We start from the raw sequence: 22333 nt of genomic DNA on the forward strand, positions 1-22333 counted from the left end.
CCTCCCCGATGCATGATCATGACGTTTTCGACTTTTGGAGGCTCGGCTTGTTCTCTTAGGCGCATCTTGGGCTACTCGTCAGGGTACTCTTTTTCCCCTTGGGGGGTTTTATCCCACGGGGTTTTTCCCCCAAGGGGTTTTAATGAGGCCCGCCACCCTGGTTTAGACGGATAGCCCAGGGTGTTGTCGGTTTTCTCACCTTTTGGTGATGTTTTGTCTACTCTTGATATAGTACTAGCTTTATCATGTTCCCTCGGGTATGGCTGAGTTTTTGATGTACAAATACTTCATTTGTTGTTATATATTTGATTTACACATCAAAAAAAAAAAAAAAAAAAAAAAAAACATTCTCTTCACACCACTCTCTTTCTCTCTCTAGATATATCAGATAGCTTTCACTACATGTTGGGGCCACGTTATAATTACATTAAATTTGTTAACGTAGTGTGTAAAATACAAAACTAGAATCTGGTGGTGAATATGGAAAATGACAAATTAATTACCGCAATAAAAATTTGCCAAATTTTACTACCTACCTTATTGTTAGGCATAACCATCAGTCGTACTACTAAGACTGCCTTCTTTTTTGGTGGATGAGTGTGCCTTTGTTTTAATAGGTATGCATTTCGCTTTCAGCTTTTCCATCTCTTTCTCTGCAACTTCCAAATTTAGGGACCTGCAACGCAGCAGATCAACTCAATTGTACACAGTTTACAAATTATAGAAATTTACTTTCAATCGGACAGTTCAAGCCAACTATCTCACACAAGATTCTTCTCTACATAAATTATTGCTCTCAATAAATGAAAAGAGATTTTAGATGGGGTTTCCTGTGTGTAAAATACAGAAAGAAATAACTGAATAATAGCAAGAGATAAATGGCATATTCATAAATGAGATATCTTTAATAAGTACTCCATCATTCACAACGGTCAGTAATATCAATACCATTATAATCATATCTAAAGAAAGCGTGTTCATATGTAGATTAGTTTTGAAGCCTTGTTACCACTAACACATAACAGTATACTCCTATGAGTATGACTTTTACTCAAAGAAAGTTTTACAGTGATTGTATAATTATGAAATGGAGTAAACGACAATTAAAACTCTTAAATAAGGAGTACTACTACTACCCTTGTAGCAAAGAAATGCAAATAAAAACATAAAACTGAAGTAGACAAAAACTGGGGTAGAAATAAAAATATGAGAATGAAAAACAGCAAAAAAGCAACATGTGATATTACAGCACACAGCTGAGATACATAGCAAGTAAGAAACCAAACGACAGGACGTAGGATTATCATTAGCAATTAACGTATTCTATTTAGTAATTTAAGTGAGTGAGTCACCGGTGTGCATTGTAAGAAGAAGATGGTTTGAGAGCAGGAAATTCCCGTTTGTTTGTCTCCACTATGGTGCCGCTGAAGTAGTCCTTCTCCTCCACACCCAGTTTGGCTCCCCTCACCATCCCCTGGACGTGATGATGCCGAGGCCTCACCTGCCCCGTGCGCAGCGTCTCGGGGCTCGAATCCTTATCCGACGGTGTGTCTGTGTAGAGACGTCGGCTGATTTGGAGTCGAAGTCGATGGAGCTGCAGGATTGGTTGCGGCGGCGAGTGTAATCTTGAGCGGATGTTAGGAACCTTTGAGAATGTAGTCGTGACCGTGCGCGGAATGATGAGATCATCCTCCGACAAATCGTGCCATACAAAACCATTTTTGTAGCTCCTAATTCATTCAATATTGAATTACATTTAGTAGTACTCCGTCACCTTTTGCAAGACCAGGAATACATGAAGGCCATTCCTTTGCCGCGAAGTGCATTCAAGCGGTTCATCACATCTGAAAGTAAAAGGCCGCAGGGAGAGGAGAGGGGAACCTCCATGAAATTCCATTCCTCCACAGATAATACAACACAGCCACACATTTGAGTTGAGGTTGCGCTCCGGAACTGGAACCTACTACCATATTTGATATTCAAGTGACACAAAGCCTACAACACAACACTCGCATTATTATAAATATAATATAATGCGGCAGCGGCTGGGAGGATGGCGTATAGTTCTATTGAAATCAGTACATGTTTGGCTCCATTCTGTTCCACACAAATTATTTCATCTCTTTTTCTTTTTTCATATTTTTTTAATAACTACAACTGGGAGGAGTCATCATTTCCTCACGGATATTCATCTTATGAAACTTCATTGGAAGTAGTTTTACAAAACACAAATTCAGGCTTGCGCGAGAATTTGTATTAATTTTTTCTCAAGTGATACTTCTTTTAAATTTTGTGATTCGTACTAGTACAATTTATTTTCTAGATCTATGTATATAAATTCAAGAAGGTTACGTTTGACCAAACTTATTTTTTTAAAGAGCTTATGAGCTGCAATACCGTGAAAGCGTTGAATGAAGTACGAAGAAAATTTATAAATTAGAGAGGGAAAATCAAGTTAGGGAGAAATAATGGATGTGGAATGATATTAAATATGTACTCCATTTGTCCTTGAAAGTTTGTCACACTCGTGTAAAGTAAAACACAGAATTATAAGATTACAAAAGATAAATTAAGTAGGGGTAAATTAGTTTTTGGATTGAAGCTTATTTTTATGAAAACTTCCTTTGCTAATTCCTCTGTCATAAGGAAGATGACCCTTTCCTTGAACAACACGAGATTTATGCAGTTTTATTTTGTGTATTAGGTGGAGAAAATAAAGTAAGAATGAGAAAATAAAATAGAGATAAAGGTGTTTCTAATTTTGATAATAAGTCATCTTGGTTTAAACAAATTAAAAAGAAAGTGGATCACTCGAGGGAATAAAGTAGAAATAAAGATGTTTTCAATTTTAGTGTGGACATCCCAACCCAATAGCCTAGCACTAGGACATCCCAAAAACACCTCATGCCACGTTACTAGGACATCCCAGTGCACAATAATAGCCTAGCACTAGGACTAAACCGACGCCCTAGCCAATAAAACAAAATGAAAAATACGATTAATTCATTTTAATTGTTCGTGTTTATCAAATATAAAAAAATTGAAGTGCAATGAGTTGTAAATATTAAGTATAAATAAAAAAAAATTAGAAAAATCGGGATGTCCGTGCTCTTGTCCGCTATTGCAGCAGACACCTCCACGGACACTCCGCTAGTCCGACATGACATCCTACCTTTCATCTGCTATTACAAATGCTCTAAGAGCATTCCCAATGGAGGTGGCGAATTCTCGGCGATAAATCGCCGGTTATCGCCGAATTATCGCCGGCCATTGTGGCGAAGTCGGCGATAATTCGGCGATAATGTTGCCGTTGCTTCGCCGAGTGGCGTTCTAACGCCGGATTATCGCCGAGCGATCGCCGGCCACTGTGGCGACGCTCGGCGATAATCGGCGATAATTAAAATTTTTTTTTTTTTTTTTTGAACCCAACGGCTATTTTACATTCCACCCCTATAAATATTTCCTCCACTTCCTCCATTCATCACCCACAATCTTCATTCTCTCCATTTTCAATCTCTTCTCCCAATCTTCAATTTTCATCAAAATTATGAGCTTTTGGAAGAAAAGTTCCCGATCGGGTAAGGATAAGGGTAAGGGGAAAGAGTCGAGTTCACAAATTCCCAACACGGATGAAGCAAACGAGCAGTGGATGCAGTCGTTGTTGGCGATGGGTTCTCCTCCCGGCCAACTTCCATACGGGGGTCCGTCTCCTTTGCAGACTCCTCCGGCGCGGAGACTTTCTCCGTACTTCAACTCTGCCGGCAGAATGCCCTTTCCAGCCGACGATGTGTATCGGCCCCAGTTCGACACCCCCGGATCAACCCCAGGCGACCAAGAATCTCAGGCCGCGACACTGAGCGCGGAGGACTTCGAGGTGGAAGAAACGCCCACCGAGCCGCCTTCTAGGAGCGGGAGGGGGAAGGCGCCGGCGTCGTCGGCTGCGACTGATACGGGTTCCGATGAGAGGCCGAAGCGGGTAAGGACTACTTACACTCTGCAAGAGTCCGAGCTGATAGCCGACTGCTGGGCGGACACGTCACAGGACGCGGAGCGCAGCAACTACCAGACTGAGATCATATTCTGGGAGCGGATTGCCGCGAAGTACAGGAGCCACAAGACTGCCTCAATGAAGGACCATGGCAGCGAGGCGATCCGTCGGCATTGGGAGCGCCTCATGAGGGACTGCGGGCACTTCAACGGTATTTATTCTAACTTGATGACTCACATGACGAGTGGCCAGAACGAGCACATGGTCCGAGATGAGGCCATCCGGATGTATAGTAGCCAGTACTTGTCGACGAAGGGCTTCAAGTATTGGAACATCTACGATAAGCTGAAGGATCTCCCCAAATTCCGGACGGGAATGCACGACGCGCTGCACGGGAAATCGGTGCGCTCGCGACTTAGCGTTTCGGAGAGCGAGGGGAGCGCGGCCCACATCGACTTGAGTGGGGATGGTCCGCACGAGCGCCCGGAGGGAGTGAAGAAGGCGAAGGGGAGGCGGAAGGGGAAGGGCGCAACGTCGGAAGTCGCGTCGGAATCCGTCATCGACTTAGAAAAAGCCACTTATTCGAGCAATGTCGCCAATCTGACCCAGATGTACACGCTGTACTTCACCGGCGGCGGGACCCCTGAAGAAAAGGCGGCCCTCTGGAAATGCATCCAACACCTGCAGAGTACGCTGGGGCTCGATCCCGACGCCCCTCCGGCCCCTCCGTCTTAGATTTTTTTTTTTTAAATCTTTGTTTATTTGCGTTTTTTATTTGTAGTTTTTTTTTTCTCGTTGTATTATATTTTCCAATGATTAATACAACGATGAATTGTTCATTATTAGTCTATTTATTAAATACATTTGTAGGGAAAATTAAATAATATAAAAAATAATGATGTAAAAATGAAATGTTGAGTTAGGGAGAAATAAGGGAGAAATAAGGGAGAAACCAATGTAGCACTTGGCTAAAAACTGGGGATAAATTTTGGTGCTGATGTGGCGCTGATGTGGCAGGAGTTAGGGAGAAATAAGGGAGTTTTTAGGGAACTCCATTGGGAGTGCTCTAATTGGACAAAAAAATGAATCATCTTTGAGAAAAAGAGACAATAATTCTTTTTTAATTAGTTAAGTGGAACAGCCACTAAGTCGTAGGTGTCAATTGATTCAGAAAACATTAATTAATCTAATTTAATGGAAACCACCGGCGTACAACATTTATGAGCCTCCCGCGGTCATAGGAAAAGTTAGAATTGTTCCATCAGTTATCACACTCACATAAATTAATCAAAACAACAAAAATAGTAGTAGTAGCATGTGTTTGTAAACCATTTTTCCTATAAAAATAACATATCTTTAAAATGATATTCCCTCCTTCCACGACAAATAGTTCCATTTATGGACGACACAAATTTTAATGATAAATTAGTAAAGTAAGAGAGAAGTGAAGAAAAAGTAAGTAAAGTATGAGAGAGAGGGAAAAAAGTATGAGAGATGATGAGAAAAAGTAGGTAAAGTGGAAGAAAAAGTTTCTATTTTCGAAATCAAACTATTTTTCATGGACACCTCAAAATGGCAAAATGAGACTATTTTTATGGACGGAGGGAGTATGAATTTTAATGTATCAGTATAAGTAATAAAATTAGTGTGAGATAAAATAAAATAATTAACATATTATTAATGAAAAATGAGAACGATCTTATTAGAATTTTTTTTTATTAAAAATAGAATTGTCAATTTTTATAAGACAGACTAAAGTGGTTAAAGTATGCAAATCACTCTCAATCATTGCGTGTCACGATCCTATGTTTGCCATCCTTCTGGTCTACATTTCCAATTGGTATTCATTGCATCCACTGTCGTTACTCTTATCAATGTCAAAATTTGTATTTAAGCTCTTTTTTTTTATTTTAAATTTCTGCATGATATGTCGTGTGTCGTGTGAGTTTGCGTTATCACTTTGTATCACGACTTATTATTGGTTCCTTCGTAGTACTCCCTTCGTCCCGGCTAAGATGATATATTGCTTAGCCGACACGGAATTTTAGGAGTTAATGGTTAAAGTGTTTAATTGGAGAGAGAAGGTGGGTGTGAGTATTAAATAGAAAGATAAAGAAAGATGGATATTTTAATAGGAGTGAGAAAAAGTGGTTGAGTGTATTAATTGGAGAGAGAAAGTTACCAAAAAAGGAAATGTGTCATCTTAGCTGGAACAAACTAAAAAGGAAAACGTGTCATTTTGAGCGGGACGAAGGGAGTACTTATTATGGCTTCGATATTCATCCACAGTTATAAGTACATCCTTCTGATTCTTCGTAGTTCTTCAAACAAGTAACGAAAAATCATAGTATCACAGAATACCTAAACCTAGTATCTGATTATCCTTGTATATCTAAATGAAGATTCTTAAATAACTTAAATAATGTATCCAACTTTTAATATTTAAAGAAAAGATTGGTGGAATGTCAATCGTTGTATTAGTTGGCTACCTTGACATCTGGCCCAAATTTACCTCTAACTATAAAAGTATCCACAATGGCGGCTAGCGCACCGGCTAGCCGATTCGTGACGCTAGCCGGTCAGCTAGCCGAACCATTGTAATCGGCCAACGGCTTTTCGGCGAAAAAATCGGCGAGCGCTAGCCGATTTCTAGGCGCTGGCTAATGCGCTCGCCGCCATTGCAGGCTGGCAATCGGTGAGCGATCGGCCAACGCAAATTTTTTTTTTTTTTGGAATTTTTTTGACACACTATATATACGCGATTTTAGTTTCATTTTCATTTGCACCACTTGTTTTAACGAGTTTTATCTCTCTCTAACTTTCTGTACAAGAGCAACATCGAGCGATGGACAACAACAACGAGTCCAGTCCGGCGACGAGCGGGTCTCAGACTCCCACGGTACCCGTGGGGTTTGGATGGGGGCAGATGGGCGGCGGGCCAGTGAGCGGCGCCCAGATGGGCGGGGGGGTACAACATATACCCTTGCAACAGTTGATGGGATTGATGGCGGGCGGGCAGGCGATGCCGGGCGGGGGGCAAGCCAGCGGCGGGCGGGCAATGCCGGGGTGGGGAGGTATGGCGCAGATGACGCCACATATGATACAACAGATGATGGGGATGATGCCGGTATGGCAGGGGGGATGCAGCCCGGGGTACACGGGTCGGGGGAGGGGGGACAGGGTCTATCGTCCCACTCTTGACTTTTTGACGGCTTCGTCTCACACATCGACCCCAGTGGAGATGCAGTTCACTGGGGATGACCGTTTCTCATTACATGAGCCGGGGATCGATATCGGGGAGTCGGGCCGCGCCGAAGAAGAAGAAGAAGAGCAATGGGAAGAGCAAGGTGGTCGGCGAGTCGTCGCAGTCGGCTGTTGACAAAACCACCACACGGAGGAAGTGGACGGAAGAGGAGAACGTCGCCCTGGCCAAGGCCTGGGTGTCGGTTTGCGACGATCCGCTGGTTGCGAACAACCAGCGGATCGTCAACATGTGGGCTAAGATTAGAGCAGCCTACAAGAGGAACTGCCTGCACAGAAAGGACTACACCGGGGAGGAGTGCCGGAAGGGGTGGGAACGTATCAGGGCCGCAGTCGGCCGATTTTCGGGGTTGTACGCCAACGCCCTCCGCATGCAGACTAGTGGGCAGACTGAGGAGGACTGCCGGAGGATAGCGGAGAGTCTGTTCCCCGTGCCGGGGAAATATAAGGAGTTCACCTACTGGAACTGCTATCTGGTGCTGAAGAACTCCGAGAAGTTCCGGGCAGGGGTCGACGCTGGGTGGCCGAAGAAGCAGAAGCTGAACTATTCCGGCGATTACAGTGGTAGCAGCGGCGGTTCCCACGACCTCCCCCCAGATGCTGAGGAGTTTCCGTCCCCTCGATCGTTTGCTCGTCGCACTCGCCCGGTTGGCCAAAAGCGGGCGCAACGGGCAACGAGGGGATCCTCCCCCCTATCGCCCCAGGAGGTCCAGTCGGCACCCCCCACCCGCGTACACCTTATTCTCGCGTCAAAAAACGCGGGAACAGATGTACAAGGTCTTCCAAGATTGGAGGGCCGCAACTGACCCCATGGAGAAGAGGTTTCTTCACTCGATGCTCGAGAGCATGCGGGTCGATTTGGATGCCGCGAGGGCACAAATGGGGGGCTCATACGCGGGCTCAGATGCCTCCGATTTGGAGGTCCCGGGTGGCAGCGGCAACGGTGGCAAGGACGGTGGCGACGAAGATGAGGAGTAGAGAGAGGCTGGGCTCGTGTGTGGAAACCCGGTTTTTATTTTTATTTTTTATTATATACTTTTTTTTTAATCTATGTACCTTTTTTTATTTAAATGAAATGAATGAATTTTCCCGCATATGTCTCGTAAATTTAATTCCGTAATTTATCGTAAATTTAATTCCATAAATGTAGTTGTTTTTGAATTATTTTTATTGCAGCTAGCCTGTGGCTAGCCTTAGGCTAGCCTATTTGCTTAAAATGATGATGTGGCAGGTGGAATTTTAGTGCTGATGACGTGGCAGGAAGAAAAAGTAGCTAACATGTGGCTGACTTAAAGCCATTGTGGATGCTCTAAGGACAGACTATCAGTAAATTATAGTAACTCTTTCACTTCAAATTTTTACTGTTTCAAAGCTCTCACATGTCCCCTCTCTCTCTGCTGAAATTCTATTTGTGATCAGACAAGGCAAACAAATGCAATCGGGTTAGGAAAGAGTTAGTCAAATTAAACAACAAAGGAAGAGAAATAAAGAAGGAGATTACTGGAAGAAGTGCAAAAATTTTCAATTACGAATCATGAGAGGGTTCAATCAGCACGATTTTAGAATAAGAAAGGGAGATTACTAGAAGAAATGCCGTTATTTAAACTTTCAATTGACTTAAAATCGAGAATAACGGATATCTTATATTTGTATTACAAGAGACGAGGATTGAAATATTAAAGTAAAAAAGTTAATGACTAAATTAGGATTGATTTATTTAGAGTAACTTTGCAATTTTATCGTAAAAAATGAGATAAACAAATAGTGTACCACAGTGACAATGCAGGCTAGGGGTCCATTTTCCCTATTCTTACCATCATATAGCCGTAACATAATTTAATGAGTGTACTACATATTCCAAAGATTATCAATGACTATAGTAGAACTAGTAGAACAGATCTCTTTATTTTATAGTAGTAGTACTATTTTTATTCACCCCTCAATCCAAGGAATCGCGATTCTCTCTCTTGAGATAGTAACACACGTCAGTAGAGAGATCCAAATATCCAATTGCTTATGTCGATTTTTTCGACAGAAATTAGTACTATTACTGAATCGAAATAACAGGATTGAAATAGATCAAGATCAATGTGAAACTAATTAAACGACATGTCTTTTCAAATTGTCGTAACACTAATATCTGGTTTGAGTTAAGTAACAAAACTTAAGGGATGAATGCAAACCAGTGATGGAATCTTGGAGGGAGTAAAAACTTTTAATTTATTCAATGCACTTTTTATTTTGATACAAATATTTAATACCATATTTAATGCAAGTATCTATATAATATATAAAAGGGGAGTTTTGAGATATTTAGGAAAATAATCATATTATTATTTAAATAAATACGGTTATTTGTGATTAGATTAGTGAATAATTATTTGAAGTTAGACCTAAACACGTGGGATTAAGTGGAGAAGTGGGAGGTTTTAATTTGATTTGATTTGATTTGATTTATTCCACGTATTATAAACATGTAACCTTTTTAATTTTTAGTTTCATCATTCTATTTTAACCGCCGCCTTTTCCGTATTCTTCAGTCCAATATCACATACACGCGCATCAAGGAATTTAGGGTATCAGCGAAAAATGGTACTAATTCGATTATAATCTCTCATTGCTTTAGTTCTGCTAATAGTCTTGAATTGGTGTTGCGAATTACAGTAATATTAGATGTTATGCATTGTAAGTATTACTCCTATGTTTTTTTTTTCTGATTGTATACGTGTTTTTATCTGAGTTAGTGACTAAATTCAATAATGTCGGTGTTGTTTTATTGATTGTTATTCTGTTTTATTGAGATGGTGCGTTCAATTCACGCTTATTGATAATTTTCTACAATTACAATAGTTGTTGAGATGAACTTGTGGTTGCTATTGGAAGATCAATAGGTACTGGTATGGATTTATAGTTTTCTTGATTAGAGCTGTTTTATATCAACTGGTTTATCTAATCAGATCAATCAAGGATCAATTCCAACTTTCCTCTGCATATAGCTACATGTGATCTTCATCTTATTGATTGTGTAACTCTCATATGTCATCTCCTTTTTACCTTGAGATATCTTCTAATGTGAATCTTTTTACTTTTTAACAATTATTTGATGTAAGTTATGTTACTGTGAAGTTCATAACGGGACTTCTTTTGTTCAGACAATTCTTAACGACTATTTTCTGGCTGATCTTGATGAATTGTCAGATAATGAAGGAAACATTCTGGTAAGTATATTAGTGTTCTATTAGCATGTGAAGATGGTGTCTATCTATACAATATATAAAAGGGGGAGTTTTGATTTAAAAAATTATATTAAATTAAATATAGATAATTTAAAGACCAATTTACAAGATTATCATTTAATTTAAAAAATTATATAAAATTAAATATATATAATTTAAAGGCCATTAAATGTTTATTAAGTGGACTATATTATGCATTTTGTTAACTTTAAATAACTCTCCTCTCCACTAAAGGCCATTTTATGTTTTTATGTAATGTTAAAAGAACAGATTTCTCGTGTTACTATTCTGGTAGTTGGAGCTAATTTCCACATAACTGCTTAAAAAAATATCTGTTTCTTATGTTGTTGCATGGATGGTAATTACTGTTCTCATTTGCAGTTATCAAGAGACAATTGAGAATATTACCATGAGAATGGGTGAAGGAATGACAAAATTTATATGCAAGGAGGTAGAAATATCATGATAGCACGGTTTCTCACCTATTTTGCCATGATTATGAAGTTATTTGTTACCTTGCCTTTGTGCCACATCGATCTTATGAAATCTAGATATGAAAACGGTCTACCATACCACCAAAAAATTCTAATACAAGGAATTGTGATAGAATTTTGTCTTCCTATTCCAATTTAATGTTTATACATTATTGATAAGGCTAATTTCATGCATCGGTTATATGGTGAAAAGCGTTACATTTTGCTGGGTCTAACACGGTTTCTAAGCCAGGTGTGTGACAAAATCGCTAGATCAAGGAGATGCTGAAGGAAACAGTCTAGCGAAGGAATGAAGTAAAAATGAGCAGAATCTAAGGAAAAAGAAGGCTTGAAGAAGGGAGTCAGTAGCTGAGGGCAACAAAGTCCATCTATACCTCGCTGGGCCCCACTCCAACGCCTATAAATAGAAGAGCATGCAACACACAAAGGGGACTCTTTTTTCACTCACTCTTAGCTCACACACAACACACACTTGGGAATGGGAGATCTGGGGTAGTTTCGGTTCCGAAGGGGTTTTATTCTTCATAAATTTCAGTCGTAACACCGTCCGCGTGAGGGCGAAGATACAATCTCTTAATTTTCAGTTTGTTTTTGCACTTTTACGGTCGAACTTCACTTTTGGGAGTCGATTTAGTTGTTGATGTTACTGATTGTCTATTCACTTCTGTTAGTTTGCGATTATCTGTGATATTTCAAGTTGATTCACGTAGATCCTGCTGTTGAGAGTTTATTTTAACGAGTTATATGTCGATCTCTGTTTTTGCTGCTGTGGTGCTCGATCTGGGAATTTTGTGATAGATCTGTGGTTTGTTGATTGATTGGAGGTTGTTGTTTAAATCTGAAGTTATGAAATGTTTCTTTTGGCCGGAGTTTGTGTCGGACGCTTGGATCCGGAGTGGATTTAGCGTCTGAGGTTGGATCTGAAGGGAGGAGGTCGAGTTGTGCATGGATTTTGAGTTTTCTGCTTGCTTTCTGTTTTACTTCGTCTAACATCTGTAGATCTGTTTAGTTCTTTATTGTTACTCATCAAAATGGTTTAGATTCAGTCTGCTCTGTTCCGATTTCGCTCATGCTGTTTTTCTTCTGAGTTTTTACGCAAATTGGTTGAAGAAGATGATGTCGCTGTTAGTTAGTACCAGAGTTAGTTGTTTTTTCAGCTTTTCGTCCGTACTCTGCCTTTTCAGTTATGGTCCCCACAGTCAGTTTGTTACCCATATCTAGGTGATTAGAGTAGTTTGTTCGGTTTAATTTTCGTACATGCTTTTGCTGTTTCGCCTAGGTCTAGCTGTTAGCGTAGCATTTTAAATTCCCAAGTTAAGTTTATTTTCCTCAACCCGAAAAATGCGTGGCAGCAGCCAACCCCAAAAACAAGTCCAAATCCTTGAACATGATTGTTACGCATCCATCTCTGTGGGATCGATCCCTACTTCCCTATACTAGGTTTAGTAAAGTGGTTGAGGGTTTTTGAAAGAGTGCTCTGTGTGTCCGACGACCAGGATTTTTCGACGACCAACGAGTTCCTAGACCGCGTGATCTAGTGGATTTGCTGGACCAAGGAACCCTGTTATATTCTTTCTATGCACACAGCGTGTTAACCAACATACCGGTCATTTCAATTATATTATATGATTTGTTTCAATTTTATTATGCTTCAATGTTATTTGTATAGATTTTTTATTCTCATATAACTAAAAATTGTTACCCATATTGTTGATTGTTTATAATGATTCTAATTTGGTTTAATTAATTTAAAATTAAAAAGTATCTGATTTGTTCCAAAATTATTATGCTTTAATGTTGATTTGTATAGATTTGTGATTCTCATACAACTAAAATTGTTACTCATATAGTTCACTATCAATATTGATTCTAATTTTATTTAATTAATTTAAAATTTTATATTAAAAATATATTAATCTGTGCATAGCACAAGCGTGATACTAGTTTTACTATAAAAACAAAAAAATATTTTAACCCAATTCTATATGCAGTTATGCACACACAGTCACACACTAGTATAGCATCTGCAGCGGTGCTCTTATGCAAGAGCATCCGCCGTGCCGTGCTCACCGCTGTGCTCTTGTCGAAGGCACGACCTTGCTCTTAGCTAAGAGCACCGTCGTGCCGACGGCAAAAGCACGAGCAGCCGATGTGGCATGCTCTGATTGGCCGTTGATTTATCATTTTTTTTGTTTTTTAATTCGAAAAAATCTGAAAAATTCAGATTTAATAAAAAAATATTTTTCACTTCCCAATAAAATATATCCATTTTTTATACATTTTTAATTTATTTTTTCATTATTTTTATCCCAAAATTCACAGTTTCATCTATAAATACCTCCATTTCAATCCAAAAAATCACACTATACCAAACAATTCTCTCAATCATAATTTTTAAAATTTTAATTATGTAATTTTTAATTTTTAATTAGTGCTATCTTAAGGGAATCGATCGTGCAAAGTCTCAAGATAATATCTCATGCAGAGTCTCAAGATAATGACACTGCAAATTAAAAGTAAATAAAGTGTTATTTGAAAAACTCTACGGTATATAAAGAAAAATTGGACAAAAGTGGAAAATATGTTGCTAGAAATACTCCATGGTACAGAATAAAAGATATTTACAACCTTGGAAGTCTATCAAATGCAAACTCATAGTTGAGGGCACCCAAATTTTGTTTAATGATAAATCTTCTTAATTTCATCATCTCAAATTTATTAATATCCTGTGCATCATTTTAGTAATTTTAGAAGAGCTATCTAAGATGATGAGGAGGCAGCGATGGAAGCGAAATTGGCAATCCTGTCTATATAAATTGATAACAGAAACTAAATGGCATTCATGTTCTCTTCGTGGGCTGAAGCTTAAGTTTAACTATATGGACTTTAGTTTAGAAAAGCCCATCTTCAACTCGAGATGTAATTTATTACTCCCTCCGTTGCACAGTAATAGAGTCATTTTGTCATTTTGGTACGTTCTATAGTAATAGAGTCATTTCCATTTTTAGGAAAAGTCAACACATTTTTCCACGTCCACTTTACTCTCTCTTACTTTTTTCTCTCTTCATCTTTCTACTTTTTTCATTTCTCACTTTACCTTTACTTAACTCACCAAACACAATTTTTCTTAATCTCCTTATTGAAAAGAAACGCCTCCATTACTATAGAATGGAGGGAGTACTAGTTTCTCGTTGTTAGGTTACAAAGAGTATTCGGCTAAACTATAACTTATCCCATAGCATCATTCGATCATAAAAATATTGATAAATATAACTTCTTACTGTATAAGGACGGTATTAGGATTTCGATCTCATATTCTCATGAGAAAAAATTTTATTTTAATTTTTTTCTATAGAGTAATTATTCTTATTACAAAGGTATTGACTTTATATGGTAAAAATGACTTTTTACGGTGCTAAATGTTACTACCAAAAGTTACTACTAGACTTGAGAATTTAAGAAAAATGGCCAAGTATAAGTGATCGATACTCCAATTGAAAGAATAAATTATTCTACTTAAAGAAAATTCACTTTCATAACCCTTATGATACTAATTAGGGCCACTAGTTTGTCTTATTTGTTATGGAATTGTAATAATTAAGTCCGACCAAATATGTTAGTGGCCAACAATAATTAACCCGTCTCGATCTCTTTTTTTGTTGCGCTGCTCACTTTCGTGATGCATGTCGCACATTATTCACGGTTCTAGATAATAAAGTTCTTATTTCACAAATATGGAGTAATTTTTTTTGGTTCTTTTCTTCTTCTTTTAGTATTAATACACAATTTTATCCGGTGCTTGGATACTCGAATATAATAGAGATAATAAACTTTTGAGATTCATATATTTTTTCCTTATCTTTGAATGGTCAATTTGTATAGTAGTAGTAATTTATGTGAATTAACTTATGTTTCTTCATGTTCTTATTAGTAAGCTAAATTAAATCTTTATTTTTATTTATATATTTTTGGACCTCCACCATATCCAAATGGGAGAAAAGATCTTGGGTTTACAAGCAACTTTCGAATTTATTAACCTGGAAATCATATCAAATAGTACTACTCCTACTATATACATCTCCTAAAATTAAATTGTTTAACCTCGATAGCTCATCTAATTTTTTATTGAGATATATGATTGAACATAAATAACATCATGGAGGGAAAAAGTTAAACTATTTACATTTTTAACTGCTCCACTAGAAATCCTGATTACTATATTTAGTAGTGATTAACGGTCCTTAATCGCATGAATAAAAAAATGTTAGACATCTTATTTCCGATGATGTAACGTTTGTCAACTTTGATTGGTGTCATATTTTTTGGAATAGAAATGGGCAATTTACTACGACCACTAACGCTAGTGCTCAATCAATCCTCATTTTTCATGCCACGAAATTCTTTCCACTAACAAATGTACTTAAAAGAATTTAACAAGGAAAAAAAGGTTGGATATTGGAATCAATTTAATATCTTATCTTCAGCTTGTATCAGAGATGTTACTACTTATCGCACTTGCTTTCGATTGTTTTTCTCCCATGTCATAATTCATTGCTAATATCTTCTTAATTTGTGGTGTGCTACACTGTTTTCTATACCGTGCAATATATTTCATATATTCTGAAAATATGATTTTTGTGGGTTCTATAATCGTATGATTTTTTAAATTTAAATTGGAACATTATATTGTACTTGTAATTATCTTAATAAATATGTGCATTATTTGGATGCTCACTTCTTGATGAGCGAATTCACGTGTTAAATTGATAATATGAAACCCCAAGATTCCATTACAATCGTGGATTAATTATTTGTAGTTTATGATTCGATTCGATTACCAATTAATTGGGCTCGACTATACACGAACTATATTAGTTGTAAATTTTAATATTATGCTCTCTCTAGTCAACTAAGATAGAGTCATTTCCGTTTTCCAACAAAGATGAATTACATTTTAAAAAAAAATACATAAAATTTCGTGCCGTTCCAAAAAGAGTTATTTTTCATAAGAGGCTAGGAAGGAGGAAGTACTCCTATTATATAAAAATATATTGAAAAGAAAGCGTCTCGAATATTATGTTTATAAAACAATTTAACTTCATAAGTTCGGAAGACTATAATGAAGTGTGGATTAAATTTTAGTTTTAAGTTTTAATGATTGATGAGTGTTGTACTATTCTCAAACACTCTTTGTACCATAAATGTAGTTTCCTGAAAATGGGAAGTTTTTATTTAAGGAAATTTCTTTTTTCTTCAAATAATTGAAATCCATTTTCCACTAACACTTTTATTTTTATCTTTCTTACTTTATCAATTTTTTATTAAAATTTGTGTGGTTTCAAAAGTTTTTAGTTTAAGTTAACATATACTTATATGGATAAAAATCCACCCTTCCACGATCGAGTAGATTAAGTCCACTACCTACGTTTTCCCAAGGAGTTTGGATCCAAATCCGGATTTATTAGAAGGAAAGATACACATGCATATATGGCTAATTAAGTTGATAATTTTAGGGAATTTGTTGTTTGTTTCAAGAGTTGATAATGGCCTTACAAGGGTAGGAAAAGATTCTATATATTGAAGTCATCACATATTGTCATTTGTCACATGTAGATGTAGTGCTCCATTATAATGTAGATCTAGAAGTTGAAGGAAAATAAGCGGACAAACATATGAGAATCAAAATATCTCCATAAATGTAATGGCTTTGAATATAGACGTATATAGGGCTGGGGAAAAATATCGAAAAAATGATATATCGCTCGTATCGTATTGAAAAATATCGAAAAATTATTGAATTTTCGATATATCGTAATTTTCGATACGATACGATATCGTATCGTAAGTTTTCGATACGATAACGATATGAATTTCCTTATATCGCGATATATCGTTTTATATCGAAAATACGATATATATCGAAAATTTTCGATTTATCGATATTTTCGATATATATCGATATTTTATTTTCGATATATATCGAAATTTTCGATATATATTGATATTTAACGATATATCGAATTTCAATACGATATATCGAAATATCGATACGATAACGATATGAAATTTTTTTATATCGAAAGTTCGATATATCGAAACTTTCGATACGATAACGATATGAAATTCTTTCATATCGATAATTTCAATACGATACACGATACAACGTTTTCGATACGATATATCGTATCGACCCACCCCTAGACGTATATTAAATAAAACAATTGAGCTAATTAGGGGGTATAAAATATATGGCTTGCTGCGTAGAAAATAAGAGAGTGCCCGAAACATTTCTTTTAATTAATTTTTTTATGATATTTTTTAGTCTAAATATTTACGTACTGTATATGTAACAAAATTAGATGTATCATGTAATGATGTAACCAATTCGAATGACTTATTACATATTAATTCATTAATTCCGCTGCAATTAAGGTCCCACTCTTTTTTACTTCCTTCCATTTTTTAGAATTATTACTAAATTTAGTACATAATTAATTTAAAATTAATTTATAACATTCCAGCTCTGACCTCTCTCTTTTTCTGTGAAAGAATAAATAGAATTCAGTACTCATTCTCACTGATCATCTTCTAACAACACTTTTTCTTCTTACATAACTTAAATTTATAGAATAATCGATAAATGTCGCAACTAGTACTCAGTCATTCTAAATGAAGTACTTTGTATTCTGTATTAGATTTTATACAATATTGTTTGTAAATTAGATATAAAAGCAGAATAACTGAAATAGTAATATTTTTATTTTAAAAATATATTACTATTAGAGTTGCACATTATAAGAAGAAAACATTTCATACTAACACGACAATGGCATATGTTGGGGAAATATTAGTATTTTAATTTAGGATAAATTGTGTATAAAGTCATGAATTTTTTTAAAAAAATTGATTTTTTCCGTAAACTTTAAATTTTTGGAGTATGAAAAATCATGAACTTTACCCTCATGCTCCGATTTCCCAAGTCGGGTTTTCCGACTAAGTAGTGTGCTGACGTGTGTATTTAAGCTGACGTGGATGTTGAGTGTGTGATGACATGGCATTCCTTTTTTTCTTTTTTTTTTTTTTAAAATTTTAAATTCTAGATTACCACTTGAGAAACTTCGCCACCTGATTCACTTGGATTTTACATGGTTTTAGAGGGTAGTTTTACTTGGTTTTTGATCGTATATTGTGTATTTTGAGACATGGTTATAGCTACTTCTCTATAATATTGGTATTTTGACCATTTTGTGAAGAATGTGTAGAAAAAGGGTGGAAAATGAGCTTAAATGCGAAAGGAAGCATCGGGATGGAAAAAGGACGAAATTGCAGTACAAACCTGGCGACTCGCCAGGTGCATCGCCCAGAATTACCGTACGTTGCTGGCGACTCGCCAGCTTCAGAGCTTAATGAACCTGGGGACTCGCCAGGTTCGGCCGACAGTGCCATACATGGAAATTCGAGCCCTAGTTAACATAAATATGCATGGGACGCCTCCTACACGATTCTACACGCCTCCAACCCAAAAGTATCACTTTTTCACCTAGGAAGAAGAGAAGAACGAGCAGAGGACGAGTATTCATCGCAAGATTGAAGACGAGGCCTCCAATCCGCCCAATCCAATTCCAGGAGTTCATCTTTTAGTTTTATTCTTGTTCAAACAATGTTTTTGAATATTTCTTTAAATATTTCTTTGACTTTTGTGATGAACATGAGTAGCTAAATCCTTCGTAGAGTTCTACGGGGGAGATATAATGATTCTTATGTTTAATTGATTTCCTTTTTCTATGCCTTGGCTCATGTGGTTATTTTGACTTCTCTCGTGCTTATACATTTATTTGATTGATCACCTTATAAATGCATGTTGATTTTATTACAACACTCGGGAGATGAGTAGTTTAATTTGAAAGAAGAGAAGTTGACGTCTTTGCCAATATAATCGACAGATTTGAGCCTTTGAATGAAGCCAAGTATCTTTGGAGCTTTTAGGAGTTGTTACCTTAGTTTTAGGATGGACACTTCTTTTCTAGGTAGCAATCTACAAATTTGCCAAGTCACACCTCCGGTATGCCAAGTAGGATAAGTTTGTGCCGGTAATCTATTGGGTCAGGTCGGATGAGAAATTTACACTGTCAGGTAAGTTCATAACTTTTCATGCAACATTTAAAGTTCACGGAAAAACCAATCTTTTTTTAAAATTCATGACTTTACTGGCAATTTACCCTTTATTTTACAATAGGTAAACTAATATAGTGGTTATCGACATATAAGTTCGTTCATAATATTTCCGAAGGCATAACACGTCTGAAAATTCAACAATGATTTTGGTGTATAGTTTCCGTGTCAAAACCTGTCAATATTTGTCGATGAATCCGTTAAAAGTAATTTTTGCCATCAAAAAGTCCATCGGTAATCACTAATGGAATGTTCATATGCGGAAAAGCCATCGGTAAACTCCGTGTTTAAGCCATCTCCAATCATTTATGCCAAACAAAAACCCATTTTTGAGTATACGTCGCACAAAAAAGTAGTTTTACTCCAACCATTTACACCATATTAAAATTTTACGTCATTTTTTAGCATTTATCTCACAAAAATTTTGCAGTAACACCATATTTGATGTTATTCCATTGAAAAACCAAAAAAATGAATTTTGGATTTTGTGTTTGGTTGGAGAAATTATTTACACCAAAAATGAGTTTTGGCGGTACTCGTAATATTACGTACTGGTAAGAGTATTTTCCTTGTATAAATGGAAGGGGTTAATAACAAAAAGAAAGATCACTCATCACTCTCTTTGAAAATGAAAGAACATTTAGAAATATAGATTATATGTTTGAGAATTCATTTAAATAATATTAGCGTGTGGTGATAATTGATTCATGTTTAATACTAAAAGCAAAGGCTTGCCTAAAATACTGAGGTATGGTCACACCAGAAACGAATTGGATGATGCAATATTCCATCTCCAATTATCTGTGTTTGTCATATTGTAGGATAGTGGTATGAATACTATTCAAATCATATTAATATTCAATTGTATACTCGACACCCTTCCCTTCCTATCCTTTCACTTCATCTAATCATCAATGTGCGTACTAGATAAAGATAAGATGGCTTTAACGCCAGATTTGATGAATGGTTGACGAAATTTTAGTAAATACGTATAATCATTCTATTTTCTACACTTTCATACTACAAAAGTATTAAATACAAAACAATATAATTTCTTGTTTATTCATATATTTAAAAAATTTTAAATCACATTTTTCGTCTATTAAGCCTCATCGACTCTTTCTCCAACTCTAGTATGCATATATAAACTATATATGAATATAGGAGGGATTAATATGAAAACTATTTATAAAATCATGAACTCGAAGCATATCTGAAATTGCTGAAAATTAATCAGGACCATTAAACATAATATTCAATAGCGTTTCTATTAGTGAATATTGCATGAACGACAAGGTTCAAAAGTTGCAGAATCCTACCAATTGCAACAAAACATATACTCATACATATATAGTACTTCAAATTATAAGATTCGCTTATGGATTTGCTCAACCTTTCTAAATGATTAAGTAAATTGTGGCTGTCATCCTTCTCGATTATGTTGCTTTGCTGTGCAGCTGCCTAATGGCGGTTGTTCATTAGTAGTACCAAGTTTTATGTATATTTAATTAACTAAACATCTATGATTAGGAGAAAAAGTTTGGATTAAGTCAAGATAAGAAGATAATCTATAGTACCTATGTTATGGAGTATTTTGTTAACGAAACTATACGCCTTTTGTATATGCCACTTTGGTTTGGCGATGAAATTGTTTGATGAGTTGATTCATGATGGTTTAAATTTATAAAATAGACTTCTAATCGAATAAATTAGTTAATATGGTATTTACTAATTAATTTACCGGCGTGGGATATGGTGGTTAGTTCCGAAGTTGGGGGCGTAATGTAATACTAATATAATACTTATTATTAATTTGTGAATATACTAATGATCATCAGATAATATGCATAGATACAAATTAATGTCACTTTTTAGAATATATGAATTCAAGTGATATCAATATTGGAATTTTATTCCACAATATTGTAAGTATATAGAAAAGGCATTCTAGAAATTTCTCTTAGACTATAAATTATGACAAAAAAAAATCAATATTTAGATCATGAAAATCTATAGTGGATTCATCTTATTGGATGAATCCATGGCCCTAGCTTCGGACCCAAAAACGACAATATATTCGATTTTCTAATTTATACAATTTCTTAACGAATTTATGGTTTGTAGTTTATATTTTGAAAGTATTGTCATTTTGTTGGCCCAAGAATCAACGAAGAGACAAGAGCTCTTGACAGTGAAATAAGAATTCAAGAAAATGACCTAGGGGTCTCTCCCTTTGATTAACCTTGTTTTGTGCTTGCTCATGGTAGCTTTCTCTAAATGGTTTAAACATTGGGTGTCTCTCTTGGGTCTTGCGCTCTTTTTGCTAGTTTTTTTTTTCCTCTCTTGCGGGTTTAAGGACTCGGATGTTGGGTAGTCTTTGCTTTGGTTGTGCTTTGGTGGACGTTTTGTTGAACAATAACTTGCTGCAACTGCAAGCTTGAGCATGTATTTTTTCTCATACAAAAAAAGTCCTACAAACAACCTCATGAAGTGCTGTTTTAAGTAAAAAACTATTCGAATATTGTGATTCAGACTCTTAAGTAAACAACTATATTAGTGATGTTTTTAAGTTCGACTAAAAATCTCCATGGAATTAAAATCTAGGCTATAGTTAAAGGAATAATTGTCATTATAATTTCTAACATATACGTAAAAGCAAAAATTGTTCGGATCCAATTCTGATCGACGAAGAAATCATAATCATATTCATGATCATGCATAGTAATCACCATGGGACTCGCTTAAATCTCTTCATCATAGTCTGACTTCTCATACATATACCCTTTGTTCATTTGTCTTAAGCTAGATAATCCAAATTCAAGCAATTAATACTCTTTTATGTGGAGTGGGAGTATAAAATAAGGTGAATAATTGAGTCCCCATAAAACATGGCATAACATATGGTATATACTTGTGGAAGAATCCGTGGAATAGTAGCATTGTATGGGAATGGGAGGAAGAGAATGAAACCGCGGGTGCGAATGCAAATGGAAGGCCACTTATGAATGTTACGTCAACATATCAACCACTTATCTAAAGAAAAGCAAACAAAAACCCACCCACACCCACCACCTTTATATATATTGCCTTCCATAACCATCTTCACATATCACCACCCCACAATATAATTTACTATACACTGATCACTACCCCACTCCCACACCCACCACTACTAGTATTAG

General features: G+C 36.3%; 1 protein-coding gene across 1 annotated transcript; it reads right to left on the bottom strand.

Annotated features, from left to right (window-relative positions):
• Window positions 1-405: 405 nt before the first annotated feature.
• On the bottom strand, window positions 406-2128 carry LOC125186440 (UPSTREAM OF FLC protein (DUF966)). The gene is given in 5 exon segments (XM_089057856.1): window positions 406-676; window positions 1353-1639; window positions 1641-1672; window positions 1675-1730; window positions 1775-2128. Coding segments are annotated over 5 exon segments (621 nt in total). The 5' UTR covers window positions 1888-2128; the 3' UTR covers window positions 406-543.
• Between the last annotated feature and the right edge of the window lie 20205 nt (window positions 2129-22333).

Source organism: Salvia hispanica, chromosome 5 (assembly GCF_029641045.1).
Source record: "Salvia hispanica isolate PSC_SH4W2 chromosome 5, Shi_PSC_v1, whole genome shotgun sequence".
Classification (NCBI taxonomy): Eukaryota; Viridiplantae; Streptophyta; class Magnoliopsida; order Lamiales; family Lamiaceae; genus Salvia; species Salvia hispanica.